General features: G+C 40.7%; 1 protein-coding gene across 1 annotated transcript in view; it reads right to left on the bottom strand.

Annotated features, from left to right (window-relative positions):
* Positions 1-344: 344 nt before the first annotated feature.
* Positions 345-27,451, bottom strand: part of LOC103151595 (CUB and sushi domain-containing protein 3-like) — a 272,095-nt gene continuing 244,988 nt past the window's right edge. Inside the window, exons 54-70 of the mRNA XM_007571755.2 lie at positions 24,232-24,405; positions 22,816-23,001; positions 22,556-22,729; positions 18,495-18,677; positions 18,212-18,388; positions 14,639-14,818; positions 14,366-14,539; positions 14,081-14,254; positions 9,345-9,418; positions 7,863-7,974; positions 7,565-7,744; positions 6,278-6,337; positions 4,827-4,985; positions 3,605-3,741; positions 3,116-3,203; positions 2,342-2,477; positions 345-912 (exon numbers count right to left, since the gene is read on the bottom strand). Coding sequence (XP_007571817.1) covers positions 753-912; positions 2,342-2,477; positions 3,116-3,203; positions 3,605-3,741; positions 4,827-4,985; positions 6,278-6,337; positions 7,565-7,744; positions 7,863-7,974; positions 9,345-9,418; positions 14,081-14,254; positions 14,366-14,539; positions 14,639-14,818; positions 18,212-18,388; positions 18,495-18,677; positions 22,556-22,729; positions 22,816-23,001; positions 24,232-24,405 — 2,528 coding nt within the window. The 3' untranslated portion in view covers positions 345-752. The remainder of the gene's footprint in view (positions 913-2,341; positions 2,478-3,115; positions 3,204-3,604; positions 3,742-4,826; positions 4,986-6,277; positions 6,338-7,564; positions 7,745-7,862; positions 7,975-9,344; positions 9,419-14,080; positions 14,255-14,365; positions 14,540-14,638; positions 14,819-18,211; positions 18,389-18,494; positions 18,678-22,555; positions 22,730-22,815; positions 23,002-24,231; positions 24,406-27,451) is intronic.

The raw sequence follows: 27,451 nt of genomic DNA, 5'->3' as shown, positions 1-27,451 counted from the left end.
CCAGTTAGTTGGCTTCAGCAATATCCTGCTGGTGACAGTATTTTTATATATATATATTTTTTTTTTGACTGTCGGTTTATTTTCACAGTGTCCTCAATGACATATATCCCTTCTAGATAATGTCATAGGTTCTCCTCAGTTTCTGATGTGTGATTACGGCTGGAACACCTCTTCTCTGATCTCTCAATCTTTGCTTCAAGTAAAAATTGAGGTGACACGCGGGGTCCAACCAGCAGGTCATGGCGTCCCCGCACGCGTTGGTCTTAGAAACAGCGATCGGGGTTAAATACGAGCTCAAACATTTTTTGTGTGTGTGTGTGTGTGTGTGTGTGTGTGTGTGTGTGTGTGTGTGTGTGTGTGTGTGTGTGTGTGTGTGTGTCTGATTTAGATTCGGATCAGAAAGTTTCTACAACTTGCTCTGAGTTAGAGATAGAAATGGAGCTTTTTTTTTTTGTCACCTTGCAGTCTTTTCTCTCACTAGATGCTGACAGCTTTAAGCAAACCGACGCTGGATTTTGGTTTCAGCTGGAGAGTCGTTCCTCTGCGTGGGCGAGGGTTGGGAGCTGGGATCTTTTCCAAAAAGAAAGGATCGGTTGGTTGGTTGGTTGGTTGGTTGGTTGGTTGGTTGGTTGGTTCTTGTACACACCATGATGCTTGGCCTCGGTAAAGTTTGCCCTTTTACACCGTCTTTGCACCAGCTGTGGTCCCATTAGAAATGCGAGTCGTTCATTTTGACTGAGGACAGCCGCTCCTCAGACCATGGTGCAGACAGTATTTAAATTAGGATCGAATCTGACGGCCTTTCCCTCGACAGCTTTGGCATTGGTGTTGTACATGGGATTCTCGAAGGCAGCTTGGCCGTTGTTGTTTTCGTGCACCGAGCAGCCGGTGTACTGCGTTTTTGGAGTAGTTCTGCAAATATAAAGAAAAAAAAAAAAAAGAAACATAATTACAAGATAAAAGTGAAGGAGAGGGCAATATACACATATCTTTCACCATCTGCAATAGCAGAAATCGCACACAAAACTCCACTGACATCTTTACTTGTCCGGATCTACAATTATGTTCAAAGTAAATCGGAGATTTTCTTTAGTGGAAATGATATTTCACCACGGGAAATAACGTTACTGTTCGGTATAGTCAACAATCACGAGATGCACGCTGTCGATTCTGTGTAATTAAGTTGTTATTGCATGAGGCGCACGTAAAAAAATAGCAGTGTGCCGTTCTATTAGTAAGGCCATTTATTCTGTGAAAAAAAAACAACAAAAAAACAAAAAACAAAAAAACATCTCGAACAGGTGGCACTTTGTTAGGGAAGAACGCATCAAAAACATTTAAAGAAGAGCAGAAAATGATTGGCTGTTCAGGTGAAAATAATCCTAAATGCTTAAGATGCAAACCAAAACCTGTCCAACTGAATCAAAGAACAGTCAACATGGCAAAAACGTTAACTGTCTCAACGCCGGTGTGACTGAAGGTTTTTAGTTACATGAGAGTGTTGGAAGAAAAAGAAAATACTTATGCAATGCAAAACTGTTTATCAAAAGGCTAGAATTCGCTTCATTACGTTACAGTAAGATTGTTAGTTTGGGGATCACAGACGATCAAACACTGAATTCCAGCAACATTACACCATGAAGCACATTGCCGTGGCATTGGGTTCTTACCGTTTGATTACATAACACAAATTAGTTTTCTCCATTTCGACTTACGTTAAAGAGCAAACGCGGTCCTCAACAAGACAGACGCCACAAACATTATCCTGGTTTCGAATCATCAAAAAACTGCTGTTTCTGAAGCAGCAATTATTTTTCATAAATGTCCAAAGCAGCCGGCAGACAGTGATGAATGAAGCCACTGAAGCATACAGGAGAAGAACCGTGTTGTGTTTCTTGGTAAGCTCATTCCAAACAGCCCATCCAAAACTAATCCCTTCAGCAAGTTCTCCTTCTCTCAAACAGATATTAACAGCAGAACAGACGTTATCTGCATCTGTTAACAACCTTAACAGTCAGTTCTGCTTTAACCTTGCCTGGGAAAAATCCAATTTACCACCTTCTAAACAAGGATTGTGTTGCAGCAGACAGCGACTTAGCTGTCTCTTAGCACCTCAGCAATCAAACCACCGATGCAGGGTTTGTTCTCGCAAATTAGGCATCTTCTTAAAATGTTAATGATGCCTTTGTGGGGTTTTTGTTTTTTTTTAAAGACTTTTTTTGAATAAAAAACAGAGAAAAAGTAGTCATAAACTGACAGGAACATGTTCTTCAAAGGGAGATGTGCAGGATTATTTATCTTGTCATCTTTTCTTTTTTTTTTTCCTCCTTGCATGGCCTACCTCTGCTTGTAGAGATAGAATCCAAAGCCAGTAAAGATCAGAGCGAAGAAAGGCACCAGAATAGCAATAGCCACAGAACTGCTGTTGGTACCAAGCTGTGGAGGTGTCGAGTTTTGACTCTCTGACATGTTTAGACCTGCAACAAATGAGAAAACTTTACTGTTGCTGTCCAAACCGTCTGGGTGACAAAATAAAATGACCTGGTGAAACTACAGGCTTTATTATCAGAGAGGGAAAAAGAACAACAACAACAACAAAAAAAAAAAAACATTGATGGTTGTTTGAAAGAAAGTCTAATCTGATATTAGTGTGCACAATAAAAAGTTGTCACATTTTGTCGACGCCACCAATTTTAATCCAAATTTTATTTTATGGCGTTGCTCAACACACAGTGCTGTATGACGTAGAGGAAATGCAACCCTAGGGACAAGGAGAGCGTTAATTCTCCTCGTCTTTAAATTTTTTCTATTTGTTAAATGCCAAAAACTTTAGTGAGAACATTTTTAAAGTTTTCTTCTTCTGTAACTTTCTTCAAATTCATACATTTGGTCAGCATCAGGAATAATTGTCTTCTGAACTACATGACTTGGGTCAGTTTTTTGCAGATAAGTTGCAGTTAAAATGACCATTAGACTGAAAACAACAGTTTTCAGAGTAGGTACGGTAATATGTTTCAAGAAGCTTTTCCACGAAGTTCAACACTTAATGCTGACTTTCAGAAATACTTAAGGCGCTATCTATCTTTTGGTGCTTGTGAACCTAAGAGACAAGTACCCAGTCTTTGTAGTCCAAACTGTCCGTAGTCTTTTCCCTGAATGAAACCCTGGAACACGTAGGTGGACCCATCAGGCTCTGCTGATACCTGGGGCAGAAAGGTGAGTGATCACTTTTATACAGCAATGAGTGTATAACTCATTGTAAGTGGATAAGTAACACAGTGTTTGTTTTAAAGGTAATATTACACAATAAATTGTGCTTTTTACAAAAACAATAAAAAAAAAAATCTGTTATTTCTTAAAGACAGACAATAAAATAAAATGGTATACATGTGTGATTTATAAAAAAAGGTGCTTGTACTGCACACACAATAGTTGGGTGTTGATAAATTTGGGGGTTAAAAACAATCTTTCAAACCTCTGACAAATATCAGTTAATCATGTTTCAAAGCACCAAATTAAAGCCCACTAACCGCTACATGCCACACCTTTCAGCCTAGATATAAACACATATACAGACTGGTAAATGTATAAATGGTAAACTTACATATCCATCCATAGTCCAGGAGTCCTCCATGATCTTGGCTGGAGAGATGGCTGAATCTTTCAGTTGGCTTCCCTGGTTAACATAGTTCACCTGATGCATCAGAAGTAAAAGCCTGGCCTCTGATGCCTTGTAAACTCCTGAAAAATCATAAAAAAAAAAGAAAGAAAAAAACAAAACATTTTTTTTTCTTTTTTTAAATCCCCCATGATTTATAACAAGAGGATTTCACATCTTGCTTGTAAATCATTAGATTGATCAGCACGTGTTTCTTTTTCCCTGGAGCATTAATGAAATCCGTGCACCTTCCCTGTTTATCTGCAGAGAGATGTTTTATACTGACATAAAAAGAGAACAACACCTCGGATACAGCTGTATAATAAATTAACATTGATTAAAAAGACATAGAGGCACCTGGCTGAATGCTGACAGCATATTTAGACAGAAATGTGCACGTGCAGTAATATCACACATCATCATTGTGATATATGCCATCAATAAGACAGGTTTAGAGGTGTTGGTCGGGATGTTTTTCATCTTAAGCAGAGACGCCTGTTTTCCCATAACTCTAGTCTTTATGCTAAGCAGTACTGTGAATGTGTCAGCATATTTAGACCCCAGCTTTACGCTCAGCACGCAGACATGCTATTTATATTTAAAATGCTGAACAGCTGCCTTAATAGCACGACTCGGAGGGGAAAACATGCGGATTTTAAGCAGCTGCAACTCGGGCGCGGCGACGAAAAGTGCAGCTTTAGCCGGTATTGATCTAAAGCTGTGCCTTTGAGCCACGCGACAGACAATAAAAGCGTGATTGCAGCACGGATTTCAGATATAGTTCTTGTTGCTCCTCGCTACGTCTGGAACCAATTCGAGCTTCGACAAGACGCGCGCCGCGTCAGGGTCTCAAATCCGACCGGCAACCATTAAGGGACTCGGAGAAAGCACGCGTGTGAGTATGCGTGTTTGTGTATACGCGAGACAACAACAATAATCCGCCGTTAAAAAGCGGCGTGCATCCGTAAAACTGTTGCCAGAAGGAGCCCGATACCGCATTTAGCGTCCGAGCGTGTGTTTACTGTATTACCCATGAATCAATGCAGCAGCTATGTAGCGCTGTAGCATAAACTTGATGTATTACCATCACATATCCTCATCACAGTGCATAGATCCCCTTACGAAGGTATTCATGGAGTGCTTAGAGTTGAGCGACGACGCAACATGCCTGACAGGAGCAGCTCCAGGTTGCCGTTGCTGAGCGTCACGTTGACTCTCCCGGTCGTGGAGTTAAAGCTGGTGATGCTCAGCGTCATCGGCTGCTTCCTGCCCCGGTAATTGTAGGAACCCTTCCATATGTAGTTAGGAGCAAAAACATCGTCTGGAACTACAAGAAAAGAAAAGAAAAAAAAAAGATGAGGAGTTGGCTCCACAGTCCTGCTTTCTTGTCAAACTGTTTTACTTCTAGTATATTTTTGAGAGCATTTGACTCAAACCTTTTTGTTTCTTTTTTATATAAAACTACCTTAGCTGTCTTACATCTAAATTCTCAATGTGTATTTCTATGCACATTATCGTGAACACAGTGCAACGAATTTGTACGTTTTGGAAGTAGATTTTATTGTAATAAAAAGTAATCGCCCTCCTGGGATTGAGAATGTTTCATATTCCTCTGTCTGTCGATGAGGGAGGGGGGGGGATTTACACATGTAGAGTAGCGTGGCATTTTAACGCACAATAAAGCTATGAAACTTTAAAGCTGTTTTAATGTGAGAAAAGTGAACTTTGAACCAGTTTTGGTGAAGCGTGAACTTGCGGGTCCCTAGTATGGGGAACGTGCCTCCTTCTACATGTCTCTCCAGTATTGCTTTGTCTCCTGTATTGATAGGTCTGTCCTTGTGCTGTTGTTTCCCTGCAGCTGGTGGTGCATTCTGGATGGGCCCTTGCAGAAGAGGTCATTTATTTTCTCTGGCCTCAGCCTCCCTGGAGCTTCTCCTCAGTTTACTGGGCAGAGTTGCAAGTCTTTATAGAACTGTGTCTATGTAGAATCACACATCTTGCCTCCCGGTAAGTAAAAAAAAAAAAAAAAAAACTAGTCTCACAGGAGCCAAATCTCAATTAACTACACAACATATGGAAAGTTGCTTTTGCCCTCTCCGTATTAAAGGGGGCTCTTTTTTCAAATTTAAAGTTCTCACCCTATGTCAAAACGTGAATGAAGCAACACAATCACTTGATCTTTGCTTAAGGATGCTTGTTGATTTTCCATGTGTATTTAGCATTAAACAAGCTACAGAAACAGCAGCTAACAAAACTATAACAAAAAGGAAAGCAAGATCATTACAGAAGTTTGTCTTCCTTTTGGAAAGTTAGATAAAAAAAAAGTATTAAGAACTAGGAAGAAGTGTGTTAAAGCATTGTCAAATTGACAAAAAGGCGCGAGAAAAAAAAAACAAAAAACCCTGTGGTGCAAAACTGAGTAGAGTGAAAAGGAGCACAGCAGAATCTATTGAACCATGCACTAAAACCAGACTGGAACAGAAGAAATGAGGATGGATATGAGTAAAGGAAAATGGTACTCTTTCAGTGCCAACTGGATGGATACATGGACAGCAGGGAGGCGGATGGACATACAGACAAGCGGACTGATAAACATGGTGACAGACTGAAAGAACTGACCGTTAAGTTTTGGGCTGGGTGTTCCCGGTACCGGTTTCACAGGTTTCTTCTTCTCTCCAGCTACGCATTCACAAGGCAGAGACAAAAATATTCAGGCAAACTTTCAAGCCATGAATAAAAAAATAAATAAATAAATAAATAAATAAATAAATAAAAATTGGTCATGCTGAATTTGCAGGGATTTCCAATGAGGTCCAAAACTTTTCCTCGGAGAAAGCATTCCACATCAGAATTCAGGACCAGTCACTCTGAGTCACACATGTGCATAATGAGCGAGGAGCATTTTGAAAAGGGTCAGGCAAAATAAACCTCTTTAATGAGCAATTCATAAGCGGAGCAATGCAAACAGAGTTCACGACCGATAATTGTTGTGCATACTGGACCCATTTAAAAAGCAGCTGAAAGGCCTGAGCTCTGATGGGCTGAGAGCAGCTGAGATCATCCTTTCAAGATGCAGCCATTGTTTTCAATGAGGGAGGAAAAAAAAAAAAAAAAAAACACGCTATAGAGAACGGCCTGTGTTCTGGAATCCCAATTCGGATCAGAAAGCGCCTCACTTTAAAAAAAAAATAAAAAATAGATCTTCAGGGTAACGACGGGGTGGCTGACTTGGTGGATTGATTAAAAAAAAAAAATAAGAAAAATGCAGCTTTTTCTAGGAGCTTGTAGACATTTTTGCTTTATGCTCATTTCTTGACTGGTTGTAGATGCATTTGAAAAGGCACTGGCCTTTTCAAATGCATCTTCCTTTTGTAAAGTTAGATTAAAAAAAAGGTTTCAGTTAATTAAAAAATTAAGCACAGCAGGTTTGTTTGGATGAGTTATTCATCCACAAAGTATCTGCAATTTTGACATTTTAAAAGCCTCAAAACTAAAAGTTAAGCATTACCTTCAACTTTGCTATGCGGGAGGCTTCCAATGAAATGTGATGTTTCTTAGACATTTTCATGCCCAAATTCAATACTTTTCCAGACTCAGATTTCCAGAGTCCTTGTTCCTATTTATTTGTTTACCGTGTGTAAAAACGTACAACCTGCCAACCTTGCAAAGGGACAAAACAACACAGATGTTTTTTTATTTTCTTATATCACTTTATATTAAATCCTTTACCCTCTATCCTGTACACCATCTGTCCACCCCACCGGTAAATATATATCTAGCTTTGAGCTAGACACGTTCAAGTGCTCCTCTCTCTTCACTCAAGAGAATCAGCTCAGCATAGGACAATAAAGTAAATGCATTTAATGCTGATGGGGCCACTGAGAGGCAGAGAAGTGAATCACGCACCTCTACATATTGGCATCTTTCCCGTCCAAGTGCCATCACTCTTGCAGACTCGGTGCTCGGAGCCGCCCGCCAGGAAGTACCCGCGCTGACAGCTGTACACCAACGTGTAGCCAAATCCGGGAAGATCCATCCCCACCACGTCCACATGGAGCGGGCTCTCCGGCTGCTTACAGGCGTGGGCTGCAAGGTACAAAACATGATTTTTTTTCTTTTTTTTTTCTTTTTCTTTCCATCTTCGGTGAGGGTCAGTAAAGGCTTAGAGTGGACAGACAAAGAGCCAACATATGTGTTTCTTTACGTATGCACTCGGGTTGTGTCCCAGTCCACGTCAGATCGGGTTGGCAGGTTCTGGATGACGATCCCTGAAGCAAATGACCCGACTGGCACTGAAATGACACCACGCTCCCCACCTGAGCACAAAAAAAGACAGACAGCGGAACATAAAAACAACGAAATACGAGCTGTGTTTTGTTTGGCTGCGGTGCGAATGTACCCACCTCTCCAGAGGAATGTCTTGAGTTTATTTAAGGAGGGACAGACTGAGTTAGGCTGGTAAGTACTTCTTAAAGTGCCTTGTAAAAGTCCTCTTTCCCTTTTTCACATGTTTCACGTTACAACCTCAAACTTTGTTGTATTTTACTGGGATTTTTTATGGCACAACACAAAGTTAGTGCTCAACAAAAACAAAAAACACAAAAAAGTAAAGTTGGATGAAAATAATAAGTGGCTTTAAAACGTGTAACAAATACAAATGTGAAAAGAGTGATCCGATTTATATTTGATCTGTGTGCCATGAAACCTCAGGGTAAACGCAGCTGTTCTGTGAAGACCTCAGAGGTTTTTGTAAGTGAACAAACAGCATCATGAAGGCCAAGGAACACAACAGACCGGGGAAAACGGACTCTGTTCGACAAAATCTAAAGAGATCCTGTTTTACCCAAGTGATGTATTGTATGCAGCCAACATGCGAAAGGAGGTAAAGAAAAACTAGCACAATTCGTCATCCGTCTGAAGCTTCCGGCGCCGAGTGAGAAGGCAGCACGTTCCAGCAGTTCTCCGTCTTCAATTTCCCCATTGTGGGCATTTCTATTCTGAACACACCATCCCCACTGGGAAACATAGTGGTGGCAGCATCGTGATTTAAGGATGTTTTTCTTCAGTAGGGACAGGAAAACTGGTTATAGCTGGGTTTTTTGTTGTTGTTTTTTTAAGTGTAGATCATTTCTGGAGGGAAGACCTGAGACTTAATGTAGCTTAATGTAGCTTAATTAATTAATTAGCTTAATTAAGCTACTTAATGTAGCTTCTCTTTGCAAGAGGACAGGAATCCTAAATATACAGTCAAAGCTATGATGCCAGAGTTTAAAATCAAAGAACAGTCAAAGTCCAAGTGGAATAAAAACCGCAAACCTACTGAATTGGTGAAAACGGATGTTTAAAGATGTTCTCCTTCCATTCTGTGTTTGGATTTATTTTGCAAAAAAAAAACAAAAAAAGGCGAAAAACGGCAGTCTCAAAGCTGTTAGACCTACGCCAAAAACCTTGAAGCTAAAATTACACTTCATAATTATGCACTAAGTTTGTGCCGATCTGCTACACCATCACATAACATTCCACGACAAATTCATGTGCAATTTGTTGCCACTAATAAAACATACAAAAAATACATTTGACTTCTTACTGCAAATCAGAAAATAAAACCAATTTAATACACAGATTAAATCAACCAGTTGGGCATGGAGGCGAGTTTGGAGTCGGCTTGTCAGGGCAGATATTTTACCTTAAAACCAAAGGTCCGGTTCAGGGAGCCGTAGCGAGGCGTTCCCGGGTTATCGCAGCTGGTTTTGGTTGGTTCTGCAAAGCAGAGTGTACAGCGTGAGCCGACACACACACACACACACAGAGAAAAGAACAAATCCAGGAGAAAGATAAATTAACTGCAACATTTTTAAATCCTCTCCTTAAAACTCTCCATTTCTCTCCCCTGTTGTCATGGTAACAGGGAGCTGTGAGCGCCGTCGAGCCAGCAGGGGGCAGTAGTGCATCGCGAGAAAACGAAGGGAGGCCTTTAGAGTTTCTGCCTCTGACAGAGCACGCGCGCGCGCGGCTGGGTGTGGGTGTGTGTGTGTGTGTGTATGTGTGTGTGTGTGTGGCAGGGTCATCAGCATGTAGAGCACATCCTGACGCAGAGCTCGATTCAATACAGCTTCCAAAATGACAGATTCACTCTCAGCCTTCGTCTTCCTGTACTTCTCTATCCGCTCTCCTTCCTCACTCTGTTTTTTTTTTTGCCCTCCTTCTCTCTCTTCTTTGTAACCGCTCTTTTCCTCTCCGTTTCTACGCCACTATCTCCGTCTCTGCTCCCTCCCCCCCACCCCCGTTGCCTCGTCTGTCTTATTTAAAGAGCAGGCTGCTTTGCCTCAAAACTCATTCTGGTTCAGTCACATCGTAATACACATCACACTCTAACATACAGCTGCAATCACACACTAATAAATCACCGCTGCAGACATGCGCCTAACACTCAGCACTCCTTTTTGAACACATTTCCAGCAGGGAAAAAAAAAAAAAAGCAGCAGCAGCAGCAGCAGAGGGAATCACGCTGTATTTTGTGTGTGCTCGCTCACGAATGAGCAACAGCGTCAAACTTGTAAACTAATTACGTAAGCCGAAAGGTTTCGTCTTTTCCCAGAAGTCAAAGATTGAGTCCTTACATCTGCACTTCACAGGCAGGCCTCCTATTTTTAGATCATCAATTTTACAGGCAACATTAGACTTTACTGCGGCTCTAAAAGTGTTAGATGCGCAGCACATCTTATCAGTGGGCTACGAAGGGAAGCTGGAAGTCTGTTCCGGCAACAGAAACCTTGAACCGGTCACAACTCGTCTTCATACTCGCTCGCCCTGGATCGAATGCGCGTCTGTGAGGCGGTCCGTCGTGAAAATAAAACCCATCGGAAACATGCTCGGTGTCTGCTGTTGTCTTTCACTTCTAATCCATGGTCAGCGGCAGCTGGATTGAAGCTGGATGTGTGGTGGCGATTTACTCAACGCTCAAAGTCACAGCCTGTACCGCCGTTGCCTCACTTGTAAGCAAACACTTTTGGTGTGGTTTCTTTAAAAGGGAACTCCTAGATCCCTGCTGAATTGAACTAAAAAAAAAAAAATAAAAAAAAACGTCCCTTAAACTATTCTCAGCTGCAAAGCCTCGAGTTCTCAGGTACTGTGTGCTGTATATGACGTTACAAAGCATGCTGAAAAAACACTCATAGCTCCTTTATTCCTTTTCCCATTCTGGCTGCCCACCATCCAGATTCCATAGAAACACGGTTATAAGAAAAAGTAAAGCATGTACATTTTCTTTTTCCAAAAACACTGAGATTTAGAAATATTTTTAGTCAAATTCCCATTATTTTCCCAGACTGCACTGGAACCCTGTACATTTATTTTTATTTATTTATTTATTTCCCTTGCACTGTCACATGCGTGAGTACAAGTACTAGATTGAAAATAAATTTTATAAAAAAAATGCACATATGTACACACTCAATGCAGAAAAAAGGAGCAGACTGTAGATGAACAGCCTATTTTCATGTGTTGTCATCGAAATCAACATATAGGCTGGTTCCCCCCCCCCACATCCCCCCCATCTCCCCCTACAAACCGGTTTTGATACTTTTCATTCAGAAGATCAAGTGCCAATCGGCTCAGTCAAGAGCATACAGATGTGCAATTTGTTAGTGACAATGACTTGTGAAATAGCGTGCTGCCATAATATTCAATCTGCGCAGTCGCAAATGACCTTTGTGAAACAGTCCGCTGGAGTGCTTTCAGTGAGTCGCGGTGCAGCTGGAAAAAAGGGGGCCAGCCAATTGACGAGCTGTGATTACACATTCACAAGGCTTTAAAAAGTTTTAATGCCTAGCAAAAATATTGATCCCGGTAAATGAAAAAAAAAAAAAAAAAAAGCAGTTTTATCAAGAAAAGTTGCCAATCTCAGAAAATAAAAAATTACCGTTTGCTTGATCTCTCTTGTTTGGAATCCGTCAAGGCTCCTGCCAAAGGTTGCCTTTTCATTAGCAGGAATCTCTGAGATGAGCTTCCACTCGCTACTCGCCATGATTTCAATAAAACTTTTTTTACTTTCACCGAGCAGAAATTGCTCAGCGAAAACAGACCCGCGCGTAGACTGAATCGTGGCCGTTGCCTGTGTAATAACGGGTGCGTAATGGTGATAATTAGGCACCGGCGCTAATTAACTGGTGGCACAAACGACGTGTGTCTGATAGGTTCCACACCGACAGGGGAGTGAACAGACTGAGAATTAGCAGAGAAAAAAAAAAAGAACAACAACAAAGCGAGACTGTTCAGCCACAGAAGTCTGAAAATAATTTTGTGCGAGTGCGCCGCCGTGGCATAAACAACAGGCGAGCGTACGTACAGCAGAGGGGCGGCATTAAACACCCGTCTGCATTACTGCGCCGTGATACGTTATTTAAAGCAAGATATTTACTCTACAAGAACAACCTCTCTGGAAATCTGTCTCTGAAGTGTGGTGCCTTTTAATTTGATCCCAGACTTTGAAGTGGGGAGGATACCCCCCCTCCCGCCTGAGGAAGCTCTGTTGGGCTCCAGCTCGTACGGAGATGAATGAATGATGACGAATGACTCACAAAGTCTTGAAGAGCAATAACTTGAATCATAAATCAATAGACAGAAACATTAAAAAAAAAACATTGTACTAACACAATGTTTTTTAACACAAAGAGTTGGAGATTTACTTAGAAGAATTAATAGAAATGCCGTCTGTTCTGTTCAGAGGTTTACATGCACTCAACATGGACATTAGTGTAATTTATTGAAACTGTTGTTTTTTCAGGATGCGCTGAATTACACTGTGAATTTCTCATCAACCCCAGGTGGGTGCAAAAGTTGGGTTCGTTATCCTGTTGTAACATTCGGTCACGTCCAATTTTCAACCGCCTGGCTGCTGATCTGAGGTTTCTTCCCCTCCGCCATGTACCAATACCTCTGGCAGTGAACCAGAGCGCAGCAGGCTGCTGCCATCGCGCTCGCTAGATAGAGTAGCGTTCTTGGGTCTCATCTTCCCTACTAGACGTGTTCTTCCTGGCAAAGTGGCCCAACGGTTCGATCTTCGTCTCGTCTGATCATGAAACATTTTCTCCAAAAAGGCACTCGGCTTGTCCAAGTGGGCAGCTGCAAATTTGATTCGCACTTGAAGGTGTTGATTTTTTTTTTGTTTTTAGCAAGGGGCTTCTGCCTTGGTCGCCCCCCACCGAGCCTGTGTCGATGTCAAACTTACTGGTTTTCCAGCATCTTCGAGTTTATAATGGGACTTGGTCTGTGCGCTTCCTGCTTTGTTCCTGCATATCATGACTAATTTCCTTTCAGATGAGAGTGACCATTTGGGATAGATGGTTGAACCAATTAAGACTACCAACTAGTATCCAGGTGGTGACATCATGCTGTTGGTGTCGTAATCACAGTCACCTGTTGCCACTCTAGTTTTGTGTTTATCCTCTCAGGATTATGCTGCAAGCTTGTTGATGGCTTAACAAAACAAAATATTTCTTTGCATATTGCTAAGCGACATGTGTCTAAATATTAGATGTGGAGTGGCTCATATCAAAATTTTGACGTTTTGCAAAACTTCCACAATGAATTCAATCTTTTACAAGCACTTTCCTGCTTTATTTTTAACATAAACAAATAATGTTAAAAATAATACTTATTAAAAATAATAAGTTGACCAGTCCACGTCAGCTTGTGTTGACGTGGACCGGTGTTTCTTGTTTTTACACATTAATGCATCATATATTACACTGCAGGAGGTTCTGGATGAATCATCTTCTCTTAATTAGAACAGCCTGCGAGTGCCAGATGAGGCTTTCTGCTCCATCATAATGATCGCCGCGTCTCTCTTTATATTCCTGCTACGTCTTTCACCTACTGGCAGCTGAGTGAAAAGTGACACGTACAGCGGTTGAAAAACAGTAGGAGGAATTCAGCGGATACCGTCACGAATCCTCACTCGTCACAAACTCCGGATAACCACCAGCGTCAGTCCGGCCTGAGCCTCAAGCTAAGACTGTACAGGTTTGCGCATGCTGCTGGTGTCTCTCAAGTCAACATTAATGCAATACAACACTGTTTAGATATACTATGACCATTCTAAAAGTATAAGCTTTGCTTGGCTTATAAATTACGTGTACATCGACTGCTGTAAAAGTTGTGCGTCGTTTCGGAATGACCCGACTCAAAAACATTTAGATACGAATTATTTCAATATAGATTGATGGAGTTCACATGAAATGGTCAAAGAGATAAAAGTATTTGTACAGGTGAGTAAAATGTCAGGAAAATGTACATATTTTCTTAATTTTTCCTCCAAAATCAAGTTCTCGCACAAAAATAACTGTTTTGACTTAAAGTTTGAACAAGTCTTCCGCTCTCCGTGATTTTACGGTTGCATGGTGAATCAGTCGTGCAAATTACCGATGCAGCGTGGTTGAGTTCCACTCCAGGTGCCGTCGTTCTCGCAAAGTCTGGTTGCCGTGCCGACCAGTATCAGAGGTGGAGAGCAGCTGAAGGACACTTCGGATTGATAAATGAAACTCCGACCCTCTCTGAAGCCACCGACTGGCGTGCCTGGGTCGCCACAGAACTTGGCTGCAAGCGCAAAGACGCACGTAACACATTTCACAGTTCTGGTGTCAGGAATTCAAAAGACCGGTGCTTGAAATGTGCCAGCGAAGTGCGTGAACGTGATGTAATTCTTACGTAGGCACTGCGGAAGCATGCCGCTCCAGGTGCCGTTGGATACGCAGGTCAGGATGGCCGGGAACGAGAGTTCGTACCCCGGTGAGCAACTGTAGCTCACGCTGCTGCCCCACTCGAAGTCACTGCCCTGCAGTACGCCGTTGCTGATGGCGGCGGGAGTCGGGCAGGTCACCGCTGGGAAATAAGCATTTGAAACATTTCACTGAAGCCACATTATTGCTAAAAAGCCTTTTGAGACGTTTTCTTTTAAGATTCTTGACTCAAAATACTTACCTGTACATATGGGCATGTTTCCACCCCACGTCCCGTTCTGGGTGCACATCCTCATAGGCGACCCGTCCTCCTCCATCCTGTAGCCCGGCTGGCACTGAAAGGAAACGTTCTGTCCGATAGTGAAATCCTCACCGTAGCGAAGGCCGTTGGCCGGGATGCCAGGATCCCCGCAGTTTATCACTGTGGGAGAGGGCAAACATGGCGCTGACGTAAAACAAGCTGGTTTACCTCTGAGCGAGTCACAGAAAGAGATACTTTCATGCCCAACGACCAAAAATCCTCAAAATCTTCAAAAGCACGAAAGAAACATAAATCGTAACGGAACCTGCTGCTTTTAAGCAAATGAAAAAAGCGTTTTTGAGTTATGCCAGCTAAACTAAATCTGCGCTTTTTTCCTTTTTCAATTTAACCAGATAAAAAAAAACAACAAAAAAAACCCCACTGACATTAAGACCTCTTTCACAACGGTAACCGGGCCAAGAAAGGCAGCAGCACACACCATAGTAGGCAACACAAATAGGCAACAATAACAAAATATAAAACATAAAAAACATAGAAGGTGTAAACAAGCTGAATATTTCTCCTGGGACAAGTTGTGTTATGGCATTAATAATACTATTTATTTATTTTTTTTTGATAAAAAGGATACTTTATAATGTGATTCATTTTGTAACTATTAGTTTTTTCCACTAAATACATTTTAATAATACATTTCGTATCCCTTTACGGGCTGCATATTATCTAAATGTGCAGCTCATAAAGGGATCTGGGAAATGATGGCTGTGGTTGTCCTGGGATGGTTTTAAGGAGTATTAGAATTCCCCAGACAGTACTTTTGGGCCACTGTCCTTCATAGTCTAATAGGCAGTTTTACTGCTTTTAAACCCGCCCCACAGTCTGTCATGCCTCTTAATAGATGCGGTGTAATCTACTGTAAAAGCCAGCCATTTTCCCTTTAAGAAAGACATTCTTATAAACTGTCTTTACTTCCAGGAAGCCCTGATTCTAGATTTAGGCTTCTCAGCACTTCTGTGTCTTTGTCCTTTTATCCCGTCCGGCTGGATATTTCATGGCTTATTTCTTTACAAAAATGCATTAAGAGTCAGAAATGTCAGTAAAAATGGGGAACCATAAAGATCATGCCAGATGTCCCTCGGAAAGAAAGTCCTTTTTCCAGACACAATTAATATCTGCAAGCTCCTCTGCGATGTGCATCGGGGCCCGTTTATTGCATAGATCTTTGAATGCCACGCGAGCGAGCGCACCGGAAACGCGGCGCTCTGACTAACACTCGCTCAAGCATGGCTTCGGTCATATTTCACACAGGAAGAGACTTTTTATATTTTATGGTTATTTACTCTGTCGGAGGTTTCCCTCCGGGTTCAAAAAGCAAATTAGCCAAAGTAAACAACGATCAAGGTTATTCATGCCGCGCGATAAAATGAGAAGCAGGAGCATAAATATTTGAGCTTTATTTCATTATTCAGACCTTATAGTGTTGCAGAGTCATTTCAAACTGGGCATGAAGCAGTGTCACAAAAGGCTGTGGAGAACAACTCGTACAGTGATCCGCGTAAGCAGTTTGGAAATGTTAGCGGCTTAATTGCAGCTAACTGTACTGCATAAATTATAGTTTAGACTGCACATTCAGCCGCTAACTGTTTTACATGCAGCTGAGGCTATGCCAAGACGGCCAGCAGGAGAGGTGCAGATCAGATTCTTTTGCTGGCCATCTAAAGAATCTGATCTGAAAGAGCCCTTTCCTTTTAGCTCTCGAAACTTCTGTCTAGGTGCTTTGGATGACTTTCGTGTTTGTGAAGAGGCTCTGATTAATGCTTGGAGCCTTGAGGGGGGAGATGCCAGCTCGTATAGCTGTAACTGAAAGTAGCACTTGACATTTTGGTATTTTGATTAAAATCTTTTTTTCAGTTACATCGTTAACGTATCGATCACAGCCGCTGCTGCGTTCGACTCAAGAGTCCACGCATAGATTTATTCCAGGTAATACCGAATAAAACCACTTCTCTCTTTATCTTTCTCCTCGCTGTTTGTTCTCAACTTTCTTGCCGTCCTCTAAAGCTGAATTTCTAAATGAAATTTCTAACTTCCTGGTCGTCTTGTCTGAATGTTCACAGCTGAACTGTAGAAAAATGCAAATTGTTTTGCTGTCAGTTACTTGGAACTGAAAAAAAAAGAAAAATAGAAACATATTGTACAGATGTTTACTCATCTGCAAATAACTATGCAGTACTTTGCAAACACTCATAGTCTTTTTTTTTTCCATTTTGCTTTGTTCCAACCACAGACTTGGATATGTTACTTTGGAATTTTATGTGACAGACAAGAAAGGATGCATAACTGTGAAATAGAAGGAAAATGATGCTTGGTTTTATTTATTTATTTTTTGAAAAATAAGAATCGGGAATGTTGGTCATGCATTTTACTTTACGTTTATTCTTATATCTCTATGTGAAATGTTGATAAAGCAGATCCATCCCCTCTCACCATCTCTACCAACTTTGACTTTGGTGTGATGGTCTATTTCTGTACTACTAGTTTTAGTTCAGACGTAATGGGATGCACACCTTCCGAAATGCTTCTCTTTTTCTCAACAGTTCACAGAATATTTTCTCAATAGTTTCGGGGCTCATCAAGAAGTTTTATTTTAGGAAATGTAAGGAGAGTTTTTTGTGTCATTTATGGTCAGCTGTGGTTTTGACCATGGAAGTCTTTGGATGATGTTTTGCCCAGTCTCTCTTTCTCATTGTTGAGTCGCTGACCCTAACCATAAGGTTTTGAGAAGGTTCATCCCTGCTGCATGTTTGTTCCAGTTGTGGATTTTGGCTCTCACTTTAGTTTGAGGCTTCCAAAACTCCTAGGAATTGTGTTGTAACCTCCGCAGACTGACAGAGGCAAATGACTTTTAACCAGCAGAGAGGCTCCGTTTAAATTATTTATCATATCTGCAGGTCGGGTAATAATCAGGCATGGGATTGGCTTGTGAAATTGAGTTCAGCTTTTTAAAAATGTACTTTGATCATAGCTAATTCATGATTCAACAAAGAGGGTAATTACTTTTTACATGGGGCCAGGTTGGTTTTGGATATCTTTCTTCCCTTAACCACCCCGCAGTCCTAACTTGGCGCTCAGAAAAAGCGAGGCAGATGTCAAGGTTGAACAAAGGAGAAGAGACGGGGGGTATCCCGTCAGTTCCCAAAACCATTTAAAAAAAACCCTAGATAAACAAACAAAACGTAAAGCATACAAGGTGTCCACTTCACCACCTCCGGGACTGTGGGAGGGTTAATAAATGAAACGAAAGTTCAGTATGTCAATTTGCAAAACTGGAAGAGACATATCCAAAAAGACTTGCAGCTGTAATTGGGGCAAAATGTGCTTCTACAAAGTATTCATTCAGAAGCATTTTTCTCCAATGTTCAAAACGTGTTGGTCTTTCAAAAAAAAAAAATCTTAGTTAATAATAAAGTTTGTAGTTATGTGCCAAGATACAAAAGAATTTAAAAAAGTACAAAAACATTTTGTAATATGGGGAAAGCAAAGCAGATAACTCACTAGTGCAGTTTGGCTGTGCCCCCGACCATGTCCCGTTGGCCTGGCACAGCCTGGTGGTGGCACCAGTGAGCAGGTAACCATCCATGCAGGAGTAGATGACAGAGTGGGAGAACGTCGTCCCATCAAGGCGAAAGACTCTGCCGTTACTGGGAGTGCCGGGATTTCCACACTGAATGGCTGCACGAAACGCGACATAGAATCCCGTGATTATTGGGGAAAAACATATGTGCTAAAAATGGCTGAAGTAAGGTCGATGGGGAGGAATTATACACATTCATCCTACGTTTACAAAAGGGCTGAGTGCCGGACCACGTCCCGTTGGGGAAGCACATTCTCTCTGCAGACCCAATGAGCTCGTAGCCCTCTGAGCAGGTGAAGTAGACCTTGGAACGGATCTTGAAATCCGTCTGTTCCCTTGAGCCGTGGGAGGGAATGCCCGGATCGCCGCAAGAACCAGCAATGTCACCTGTAGGAAGAAAATGCATCCCATGGTGTTTTGTACTTTCTTGTATGTCACAAATAAGAAGAAGGGGGACAGTAAAAAAAACCCGAAAACGACATGTCGAATCCTTATGGTCAACAAGTGTAAAATGCCTGTTTACAAATAGCAGCGGATTGCAGACATTATGTTCATGACAAGTCCATATGCTGCTCTAAAACTCTATATGTGTATATGTATGTGTACTGATGGGTAGCAGCTTGTGTAAGTGTGTGTGTGTGTGTGTGGTCCTCACTCTGCCCTTGTACAACCGCCTGGTCAGCAAAACCCTGTCTGACAGACACAGCATGCTCCTGAGAATGCGCACACACACACACACACACACACACACACACACACACACACACACACACGCACGCACGCACACACTTCTATACCGAAAACAAAACACACATTCTCACACCAGTGCACGAGTCTAGACTAACATATTGCTTCTCAAACATTGCTGGCCCACACTGCCCATTTTGCTAATGGTATGAGATTTGCATTGGGTTACTTGTGCATAAGATTAATGCCACAACCTGATTAATTTCTGTTGGCTCTGAATGACTAATTATGTCTCGAAGTAACCCTTCACATTCATTGCAGAACACACATTTCAGGCAAGACAGAACGCTTTTCACAAGAAAAATAACTTTTAAGTCATTCTTCTGTTGTGTGTGTGTTTAAAGCTCTTGCCTTCTCTCACAGTTGTTCTGCTTACACCATACTGTGTAAGTTTAGAGGCTTTTTGCAAAATAGCTTACAAAAGGCACATTCACACACATTATGAAGTAAAAGCTTTTTAAAGTTAAACTGCTCCCGAGATGCTCAAATGTACAAAATGTGGAAAAGTTTCAAACTGCACCTAGTTTCTTCATGCTACGCCAAGCAGCCAGATTTTATTATACTCCTAAAGTGGTTGTGATCAATACGTTTCCAGGTTTGCTAAGGTTTTGTGCCTTTAAATGTTGGATTAGAGTGCTTGAAGTGCCAGTTTGCAATGGATCCTTTGCCAAGTTGCGTGCTAAGAAACAACTCTGGCTCATTTGTACAGTTTACGAATCGCTTTCCAACAGTTGATGCTCATATCTACCCATAAAACCGTTTGTACTTTTATACTCTAAAAAGCTGTATGCAAGTTTTTTATTTTCTATATTATACATTCATTAACATCGACCTTTCAGACAATTTTCACCTGGTTTGACAGCTCGCCTTTTTGGATAATCTATTCATAGTCTGTCTTGGGAATTACAATTAACCCTAACCCTATGTACTGGATAATGTGCCAGCAGGTAGTCACTCACAGCTTTTAGTTGAATCGTTACGTTAATCTGTCATAATATTTAAGACCCAAATATGGGCACAGTGGTTGATTTGGCTGCAATGCCACTGGCAGCAGCATCTCTGCCTATAAAGCGCTTTTGATGCAAAGTGACGATGACAGTGCCTGTTTCCATCAAAAAAAAAAAAAAAAAAAAAAAAAAAATAATAATAATAATAATAATTATTATTATTATTGCAATCTCCAACTCCCTTTAAGGCATTTGTTTTGCTTTTCTAATTTAGTGCTATTGACCAAGCAACACCAGCTGTCCTGTTCTAAAAAAAAAAAAAAAAGTTAACTGTACGATCACCTAAATGATGCCGACAAACCATTTGTTAGCAGGGCAAAAATAATTGTGCATATTATATATATTTTTATGTCAGTTGTTATAACACTTGCATTGAACTACATTTTATGTGATTACTCTTGACACGTATTGCAAAGTTCACAAATAAGCATCATAGTTTGCCTCAAAATGTTTGGGCACCAGGCTGAAGGACTTTAGCACTCTTTAGTTTATTCTTCTCTTTTTTTTTCCAACTTTTCTTTTAAATGGCAGTGCTAAGCTTGGAGTTAGAGCGTATTAACGATGGACTACAACTTTTTCGGGGAAATGCATTTTTTTTTTTTTTTTAATTATTTCCACTGTCCTTTAAAGGTTAAGCTACACTCAGTAGCTGATGAGTTTAATTTGGCGTATAGACTAGAGGTGAGAAAACGGGAAACCTGGCTCTGTTTAAAGGTGATGAAATCCTCCTTCCAGCAGCTTTAAAGTTCACCAGTGAATGCATTATGTTTAGTTTCATGTAATCTGACCTGAATAATCCAGGTTTCATCATTATTTTCATACTATCTGAGGAAAAAAAAAAAAGTTTTTATTTGGATGTCTTCAAATAAATCAGTAACGTCTACGGTGCAGCGAAAAACCAGAACACATTACGTAGTGGATGTGTTGTACGGAGGTGTAGTGATGCTGGCCAGACTTGTCCCCCCCCCACTTGTGATAAAAGTGACTTTAAGGAGAATGGATGCAAGTAATATAAATGATCTCATCTATCTAAGTTAGAAAACACATAAGAGCAAATCTCAATGAGATAAATTCCCTCAGAGTCCACATATGTTACAGGCCACGACTAATTTCCATTTCTCTCTAAATAGCTTAAGTTCCTCTTTGAGCTTAAAGCGAGTTAACTTAATGCTGTATATTCCTGCCCCTTATGGATGCACAGCCATGACAGGTTTCTCCATGCAATTATCTGTTCAACAACGAAGTCAAAAGTCAAAATTAGCGATTAAAAAATTGGACAGCTATATATATATATATATATATATTTTATCAATACGGTACAAAATAAAATACCAAAAACTACGATAATTTATTTAATCACTGAATCTTTCTGTCACTATATTTATTACCTAACACACAGACGGGTCTAGGATTGTAGGACATTTCTGTTTTGTGCTGAATCAAATCCGAGAAAGCTTATTGTTCTTGCAATCTCTGATTTTCGACAAAGACGTCTCTCCGCCCAAACTACCAAAATCAAATCTCAGTGTGTGATTTCTTTCATTTTGTAAGACTCAGTTTGATTTTCACATCTGGAACCCAGTGTTTTTGGACAGCATGAAAAGATTTATAAAATAAAATAAAAATACATAAAATTACTTGTGAGTTCTGATGGAGCGTAATAACAAAGCTTGTATTGTTATCCCAGATTGAACTCTTATCTCCACAGGGTTCTGGTGCAGACCAGCCAGGTGGAAAGCATGAATCTTTTTCTTCTTCTTTTTTTTTTTTTTTTCTAATCTATTAGCCTCCCTCACCCCAACGTTACCTCTGGGAAATTGCTGTAAATAACAATGTATTCTTAGTCAAGTCGTCTGGAATGTTTCTCACCGTGCTTGTTATGTAAGCGGCAGCTGGGAGCTTTTCGGTCTGCAAGAGCCGTAATCATGCCTCCAGCAAGCTGATGGTGAACCATATAACTCGGAGTGTTTGTTTACATTATGAAAGGTGAAGAAGATTTCCGTCCGCAAAGACAATCTGACTTAAGAAGCGTCAAGATAGGAATTTACAGGAAATCCGGAGGGTATGAAATATGCCTTTGTGAAGCATATTAGAGGCCTATGATGATGCCTAGTTGTACCTCAGTTCACAGTTAAATAAACACCCTTAGATTCTCTAAAATGACACTAAAGGTCAGCAAGTGTTGATTTTAAACTAGCAGAGAAAACAATTTTTAAATTCCAGAACTGAGCAATTGTATGGCAAGGTTACATTCCGGCAATGTTTTACCAGACAGGCACTGCTACATTCACTTTTCATGCAGCTACCTTTCCTCTGCATGTTCATCCAGGCCCCTGTTATCCCTCCAAGCGAGTGCGAAGGGTTTAAGAAAAGTGTTCCTGCAAGATGTGAAGCATGCCACTTTACACTCTGGCGAGTCTACATGTTTTAGACACCTTTTATCCATCTATCAGAATCCCTGGTACGGGTTGGACGTCGGAGCTTGTATATTCTGAAGTTTAAAATGCTCACCCGAGCAGAAGGGCATGGGGGAGCTCCACATCCCATTGAGCTGACACATCCGAGAAGATTCTCCTTTTAGCTGCCTCCCACCCAGACAGGAATATCGGACTGTCGAACCAAATGTGAACTTCTCTCCAGTCAGCATGCCGTTGGGCGGAGAGCCTGGATGGCCGCAGTCTACAACTACACATGGAGACAGATCAAGACTGAAAGATCAGCTGCTTTTGGCCACACGTAGCATGAGACAAAAGCCCTTTTTATCTACACACCTATGCATTCAGGAAGAGGCTTGTCCCACTGTCCGGTGGGCTGACAGGTCAGCACCGGTGAGCCGAACAGGTAATAACCAGGGTTGCAGTCATAGAACACCACCGTGCCGAAAGTGAAGTTGCCGTGTTCTATTTTACTCTGCCGAATGGAGTTGGCTGGGATGCCGGGATCAGAGCAGTTGACCACTGTACGCAGAGAGACACAGAGACGGACATGCGGGAAACACAAAAGACAGACAGGAGGAAAACCTGTGTTATTTGGCATGAACCAGGGAGAGTCATTTATTTTGGCCTCCAATGGATTCTTCGCTGTTTTCAAATTCAGAGCAATAATGCAGGACGTGATAAACACGACAAAAAAAATAAAATGAGAAGAGCTTGTGTTGTGAAGGACAGGTAGTGATAAGGTTTTAATAAAGCTATGCAGCTTCGTATTCTTATCCAACAATTTCAATGGCATATTTCCTAAATACTAGCAGCAAAAAACAAAAACATAAAGGTTTAAACCTTGGCAACCACTAAAAATGTTATACTGAGTCATCATGGAAGGATTAGCTAACATACAATGTAAGAGCTGCTGAAAAACGTGGCTACACAATTTTCAATTCTTTTTGATTTAGTTTGTAATTCACAAAAGATAAAAAAAAAAGTTAATACAGGCTCAAATATATGAGGCACAACCATTAGTCTTAAGTTTCTCTTCCCAAATTGCAACTTGCCTAAAAATCCCTCATTATAGCCTGGCTGGGAATATGACCACTCAATTAGGCAGATTACGTGACGTTCACTTAAAACTGGTGTGTTTGCTGCTCACACACAGGTTTTGGTGTAGTTCACACATTTTCAGCAGATCTAAAAACATTTTAACGTGTTTGGGATCATTGCACTGTTGGAACATGCAACCTGTCCAACCTTTCAAGCATTTCATTAAAACTGTCACCTGTTTAGCTGCTTATTCAAATATCGGTGGGTGTGTGTGTATATATTTGAACCTGTATTATTCCAGAAATGTAGTTTAGAGCCTGTGTCGATTTGGGACAATCCAAACAAATCCCCCCCCGCCCCGCCCCCAGTTAAAAAAAACAAAATCACTACAGTTGTATGTTGTATAGTCATTCCAAGCTACCAAAAGGAAAGATGAATTAAATCTTTGGCTTACAAGGTTAAAAGGAAGCGTATTTAAAGAAAGAATTTACTTTTCTTCTCGGACAGAAGGTCAAAGTGGCAAATGTGTTTATTATGAACAAAGCTGATGGAAGAAAAAAGATGAAATGAAAAAAAGGAGGGATGCTCTAAGGTAAGGATTGGGGCTGAGAGATGAATTGGGTCCATGGCAGCAGGAGCATGCAGACATGGTAAAAAAGAATGAGCTAAAAAAGAAAGTTAGGGGTCAATACACTTAACTTTTCTCCCCACCTTTACACGTTGGGGGCGGGTGGCTCCACTGTCTGTTGGCCTGGCACTGAGCACGTGCGGGCCCCTCCATCTCGTATCCCCGGTTGCAAACGAAGCTGACCACATCGTTGAGGTTAAAGCCATTTCCCACCGTGCGGCCGTAGATGGGACTTCCTGGGTGGCCGCAGCTGATCGCTAGGGGAAAATGTTCACACGCATAAAACTGAATACGGGCTAATGACCCAAAAAATGTCTTGAGAAGCTTTAATTTTATAATATGCACCATTTTGACCTACGCCACACCTGCCCTGCTCTTTTGAGCAACATGAGTCTACATTTTATCACTTTGAATTAGATCAGAAACAATTTTCCAACTTTGTGTCTAGTGAAACTTCCAGAATAAGGACAAAACTAAGTGTGTGGCTTAGATTGCAAAAGATGAGACACGCACCACTGAAATATTCATATTCAGCAAATGGAATGCGACCATAGGAAAAAGAAAATATGGGATCACTGTTCTTTGAGGATGTTCATTGAGGTGTTTTATTTAGTAGAACAGTGGGAAAAAATGACAGTCGTGTCCCCAAACTATTCCCGATGACAGCTGGAGATTGTGATTGGAGCTTTGTAAAACAGGCCTCACACATATTAAAAATTGACAGTAATTCACATTTAAATCAAGCAGAAAAAACAAAAACAAAAAAAACAAAACAAAAAAAAGTGTCTCCGGTAATGAGGAAAAATACATTTTATATTCACATATTTTGATTTTATGACCAGGATAAGTTTAATTTTCCAATGACTATGTCATAAATAAGGAAGATAGACTTCAATGAGCTCATGCAACAGGGTGGCAATCAAAAGTGTTGGTCCAGAAAGTGAAAAGCTGACAAAAAAAAGATAAGCATAAATGTAAGAAAATAAAAAGAGAGACAAAGTAAAAACCCACACAAAAATTGTAGAAACAAAGCTATCAGTTTTTGTGACTGAATTATAAGAATATGGTTTATAAATCTTGAAATGCATAGGAATAGCCAAATTTTGCCACATGAATTAAAGAGAACCCATCACAGGTTGTAAAAGTCTGGATATAAAATATCAAATTAAGGCAGAGAAATAATTCAGGAGGATTTTGAATTGTTTTAGAGTTTATTGTTATCGTAACAAAAGCATATGCAACATACCTATGCCAAAAAAATTGCTTCAACAGCAATTAAAATTTGCTAATAATATAAAAAAATATAAGTTTTAGGATTTATTTATTTATTTATTTATTTTAATGCTAAAACAACAGAGGTTGCCTGGAAAAAAGTTTTTTCAATAAACATATAATTGCAGTGCCTTGCAAAAGTAATGAGATTTAAACTAAAACCACAAATATGCAGAACATTTTAGAATCACCTTTCACTGCAATTACAACTGGAAGTCTTTTCAGAGTATGTGACTCCCTGCTATACAGTCGTCTCGATACTGAAATTGTTGCCCATTCTTCTTTGTAAAATGGCTAAAGCTTAATCATGGAGAGTGTCTGTGAAAATCAATTTTCTCAGATAGATTTAGGTGCTTCTAATACATTTATCTAATTGATTTCATTATACTCCCACTGTATTCTCAGGGTGTGGCCTGCAGCAAGATAAACCTCTGTAAAAGCCTCGAAGCTTTTACAGCAACTAGCAGATTTTCTTCCAGAATTGGATTTTATTTTAGGGGGGGAAAAAAATGAAAAAGGGTTTTCCAGACTTTTACGTTTAAAAAAAAATATTGAAGACCGTTTTTAATTTCTTATTCGGCTTCATAATTATACTCTATTTTCTGAATTTCCACAACAAAAATTCTGAGCAAGGTAAACTATAATCTGTAATATGTCAAATTCTGAAAAAGGGTGTAAATCCTTTTGCAAAACGTGACTGAGAAAACTACATGTGGTTTCCAAGGCTAGAGCAGGATTCAGGTTTATCTCGTTACCATGCACAGGCTAGATGCAAGCATGTTGCCAAGTCTCCATATGATTTTTTGATTTTAAAGCCTTTTGTTCACATCCTCACGAGAAATGATAATAGTTCCAATTTTCAGTCGCCGCTTTTTGGTCGTATTCTGCATTCACTCTCAGTGAATGTCATTGTTCCTTGTAATTATTCATCTTGGTTACTTTGTTCGCTGAAACTATTCGCTGTTTGTGTGGCGATTGTGTAAACAGATATCCAATAGCTATTGGCAGATTCTCTCTTTCATCCCCTTCTCCAACTTCCCGGTTTGACATAAATCTGGGAGAAGAGGAGCCCGCCCAAACTAGAAAAGAGGCGACTGGCGGGTGGCAAAACAGAGAAGAAAAAAACGGGGAGAGAGGCAGAGTGGACACATGAGGAGATGAAGAAAACGGAGGAAAAGGAAGTCTTAAAGTGAAGGGAAATGAAGACAAGAGGCCACAAGAGAGAGGCAGAAGCAAAGAAACTCGATCAGCGAGAATTAGAAGTTACTTTGCATGCTGCAGATCCGCAGCCATCTGACACTGCCAGCAGGCCCCGTGGCTGCACACACGCACACATTCAAACACATTTCATAGTCTCATCATCATTCTCTGTTTGTGTCTCTAAACAAGAGCCTCTCATCTCCATAATTACAGTATAATTTGGCTGTAAAATAATTTCCCTCAATAACTCCTGCATGAATAACCTCAATAAAAACAGCTACAGCTTAGAGAGACTCCCCAACATGCCAAGGGACGCACAAACCGTCCCGGCCATGCAAACACAGATGTGTGTCCTTCAACATGCAAATACATGCTCACGAAGCTATGCTAGAGTCTTTATATTGGAACATTTCGTTCTGTTTCTTGGTAATATTTAAAACAAAACAGCCCCCGCTATTCCTTTTTGGACTCCGACTCTGTCTTCCTAATTTAGTCAACAATTGGCCCTGTCGCTTTAGGGAAGCCAGGCCCTATAATTGGCCTCATCATCACCACCTCCACTGTGCTCTCTCTGTGTGGCTTGGGAAAAAAAAAAAAAAAATCATGACACTCACAGCAAGTGACCAATTTTAGAGAATTTTCCACAGCAGCCCCGGACACGTCAGAGCCTTCTGTTGTGTCCTCCAGCCCCAATAATAATAATCTCAACCCAGACCAATAAGACAGATTTGTCCCTCTGGCTCTTTAAGGATTCTAGTGTGGGGCTGTAAATCCTGAGTAGCACTGGCTGCCAATCCACCACTGTTGTTTTTTTGTTTGTTTGTTTGTTTG

This window comes from Poecilia formosa, unplaced genomic scaffold (genome assembly GCF_000485575.1).
Source record: "Poecilia formosa unplaced genomic scaffold, Poecilia_formosa-5.1.2 Scaffold286, whole genome shotgun sequence".
Taxonomy (NCBI): domain Eukaryota; kingdom Metazoa; phylum Chordata; class Actinopteri; order Cyprinodontiformes; family Poeciliidae; genus Poecilia; species Poecilia formosa.
Note: the sequence above shows the minus strand (reverse complement) of the source record. Positions and strands in the feature narration are given on the sequence as shown.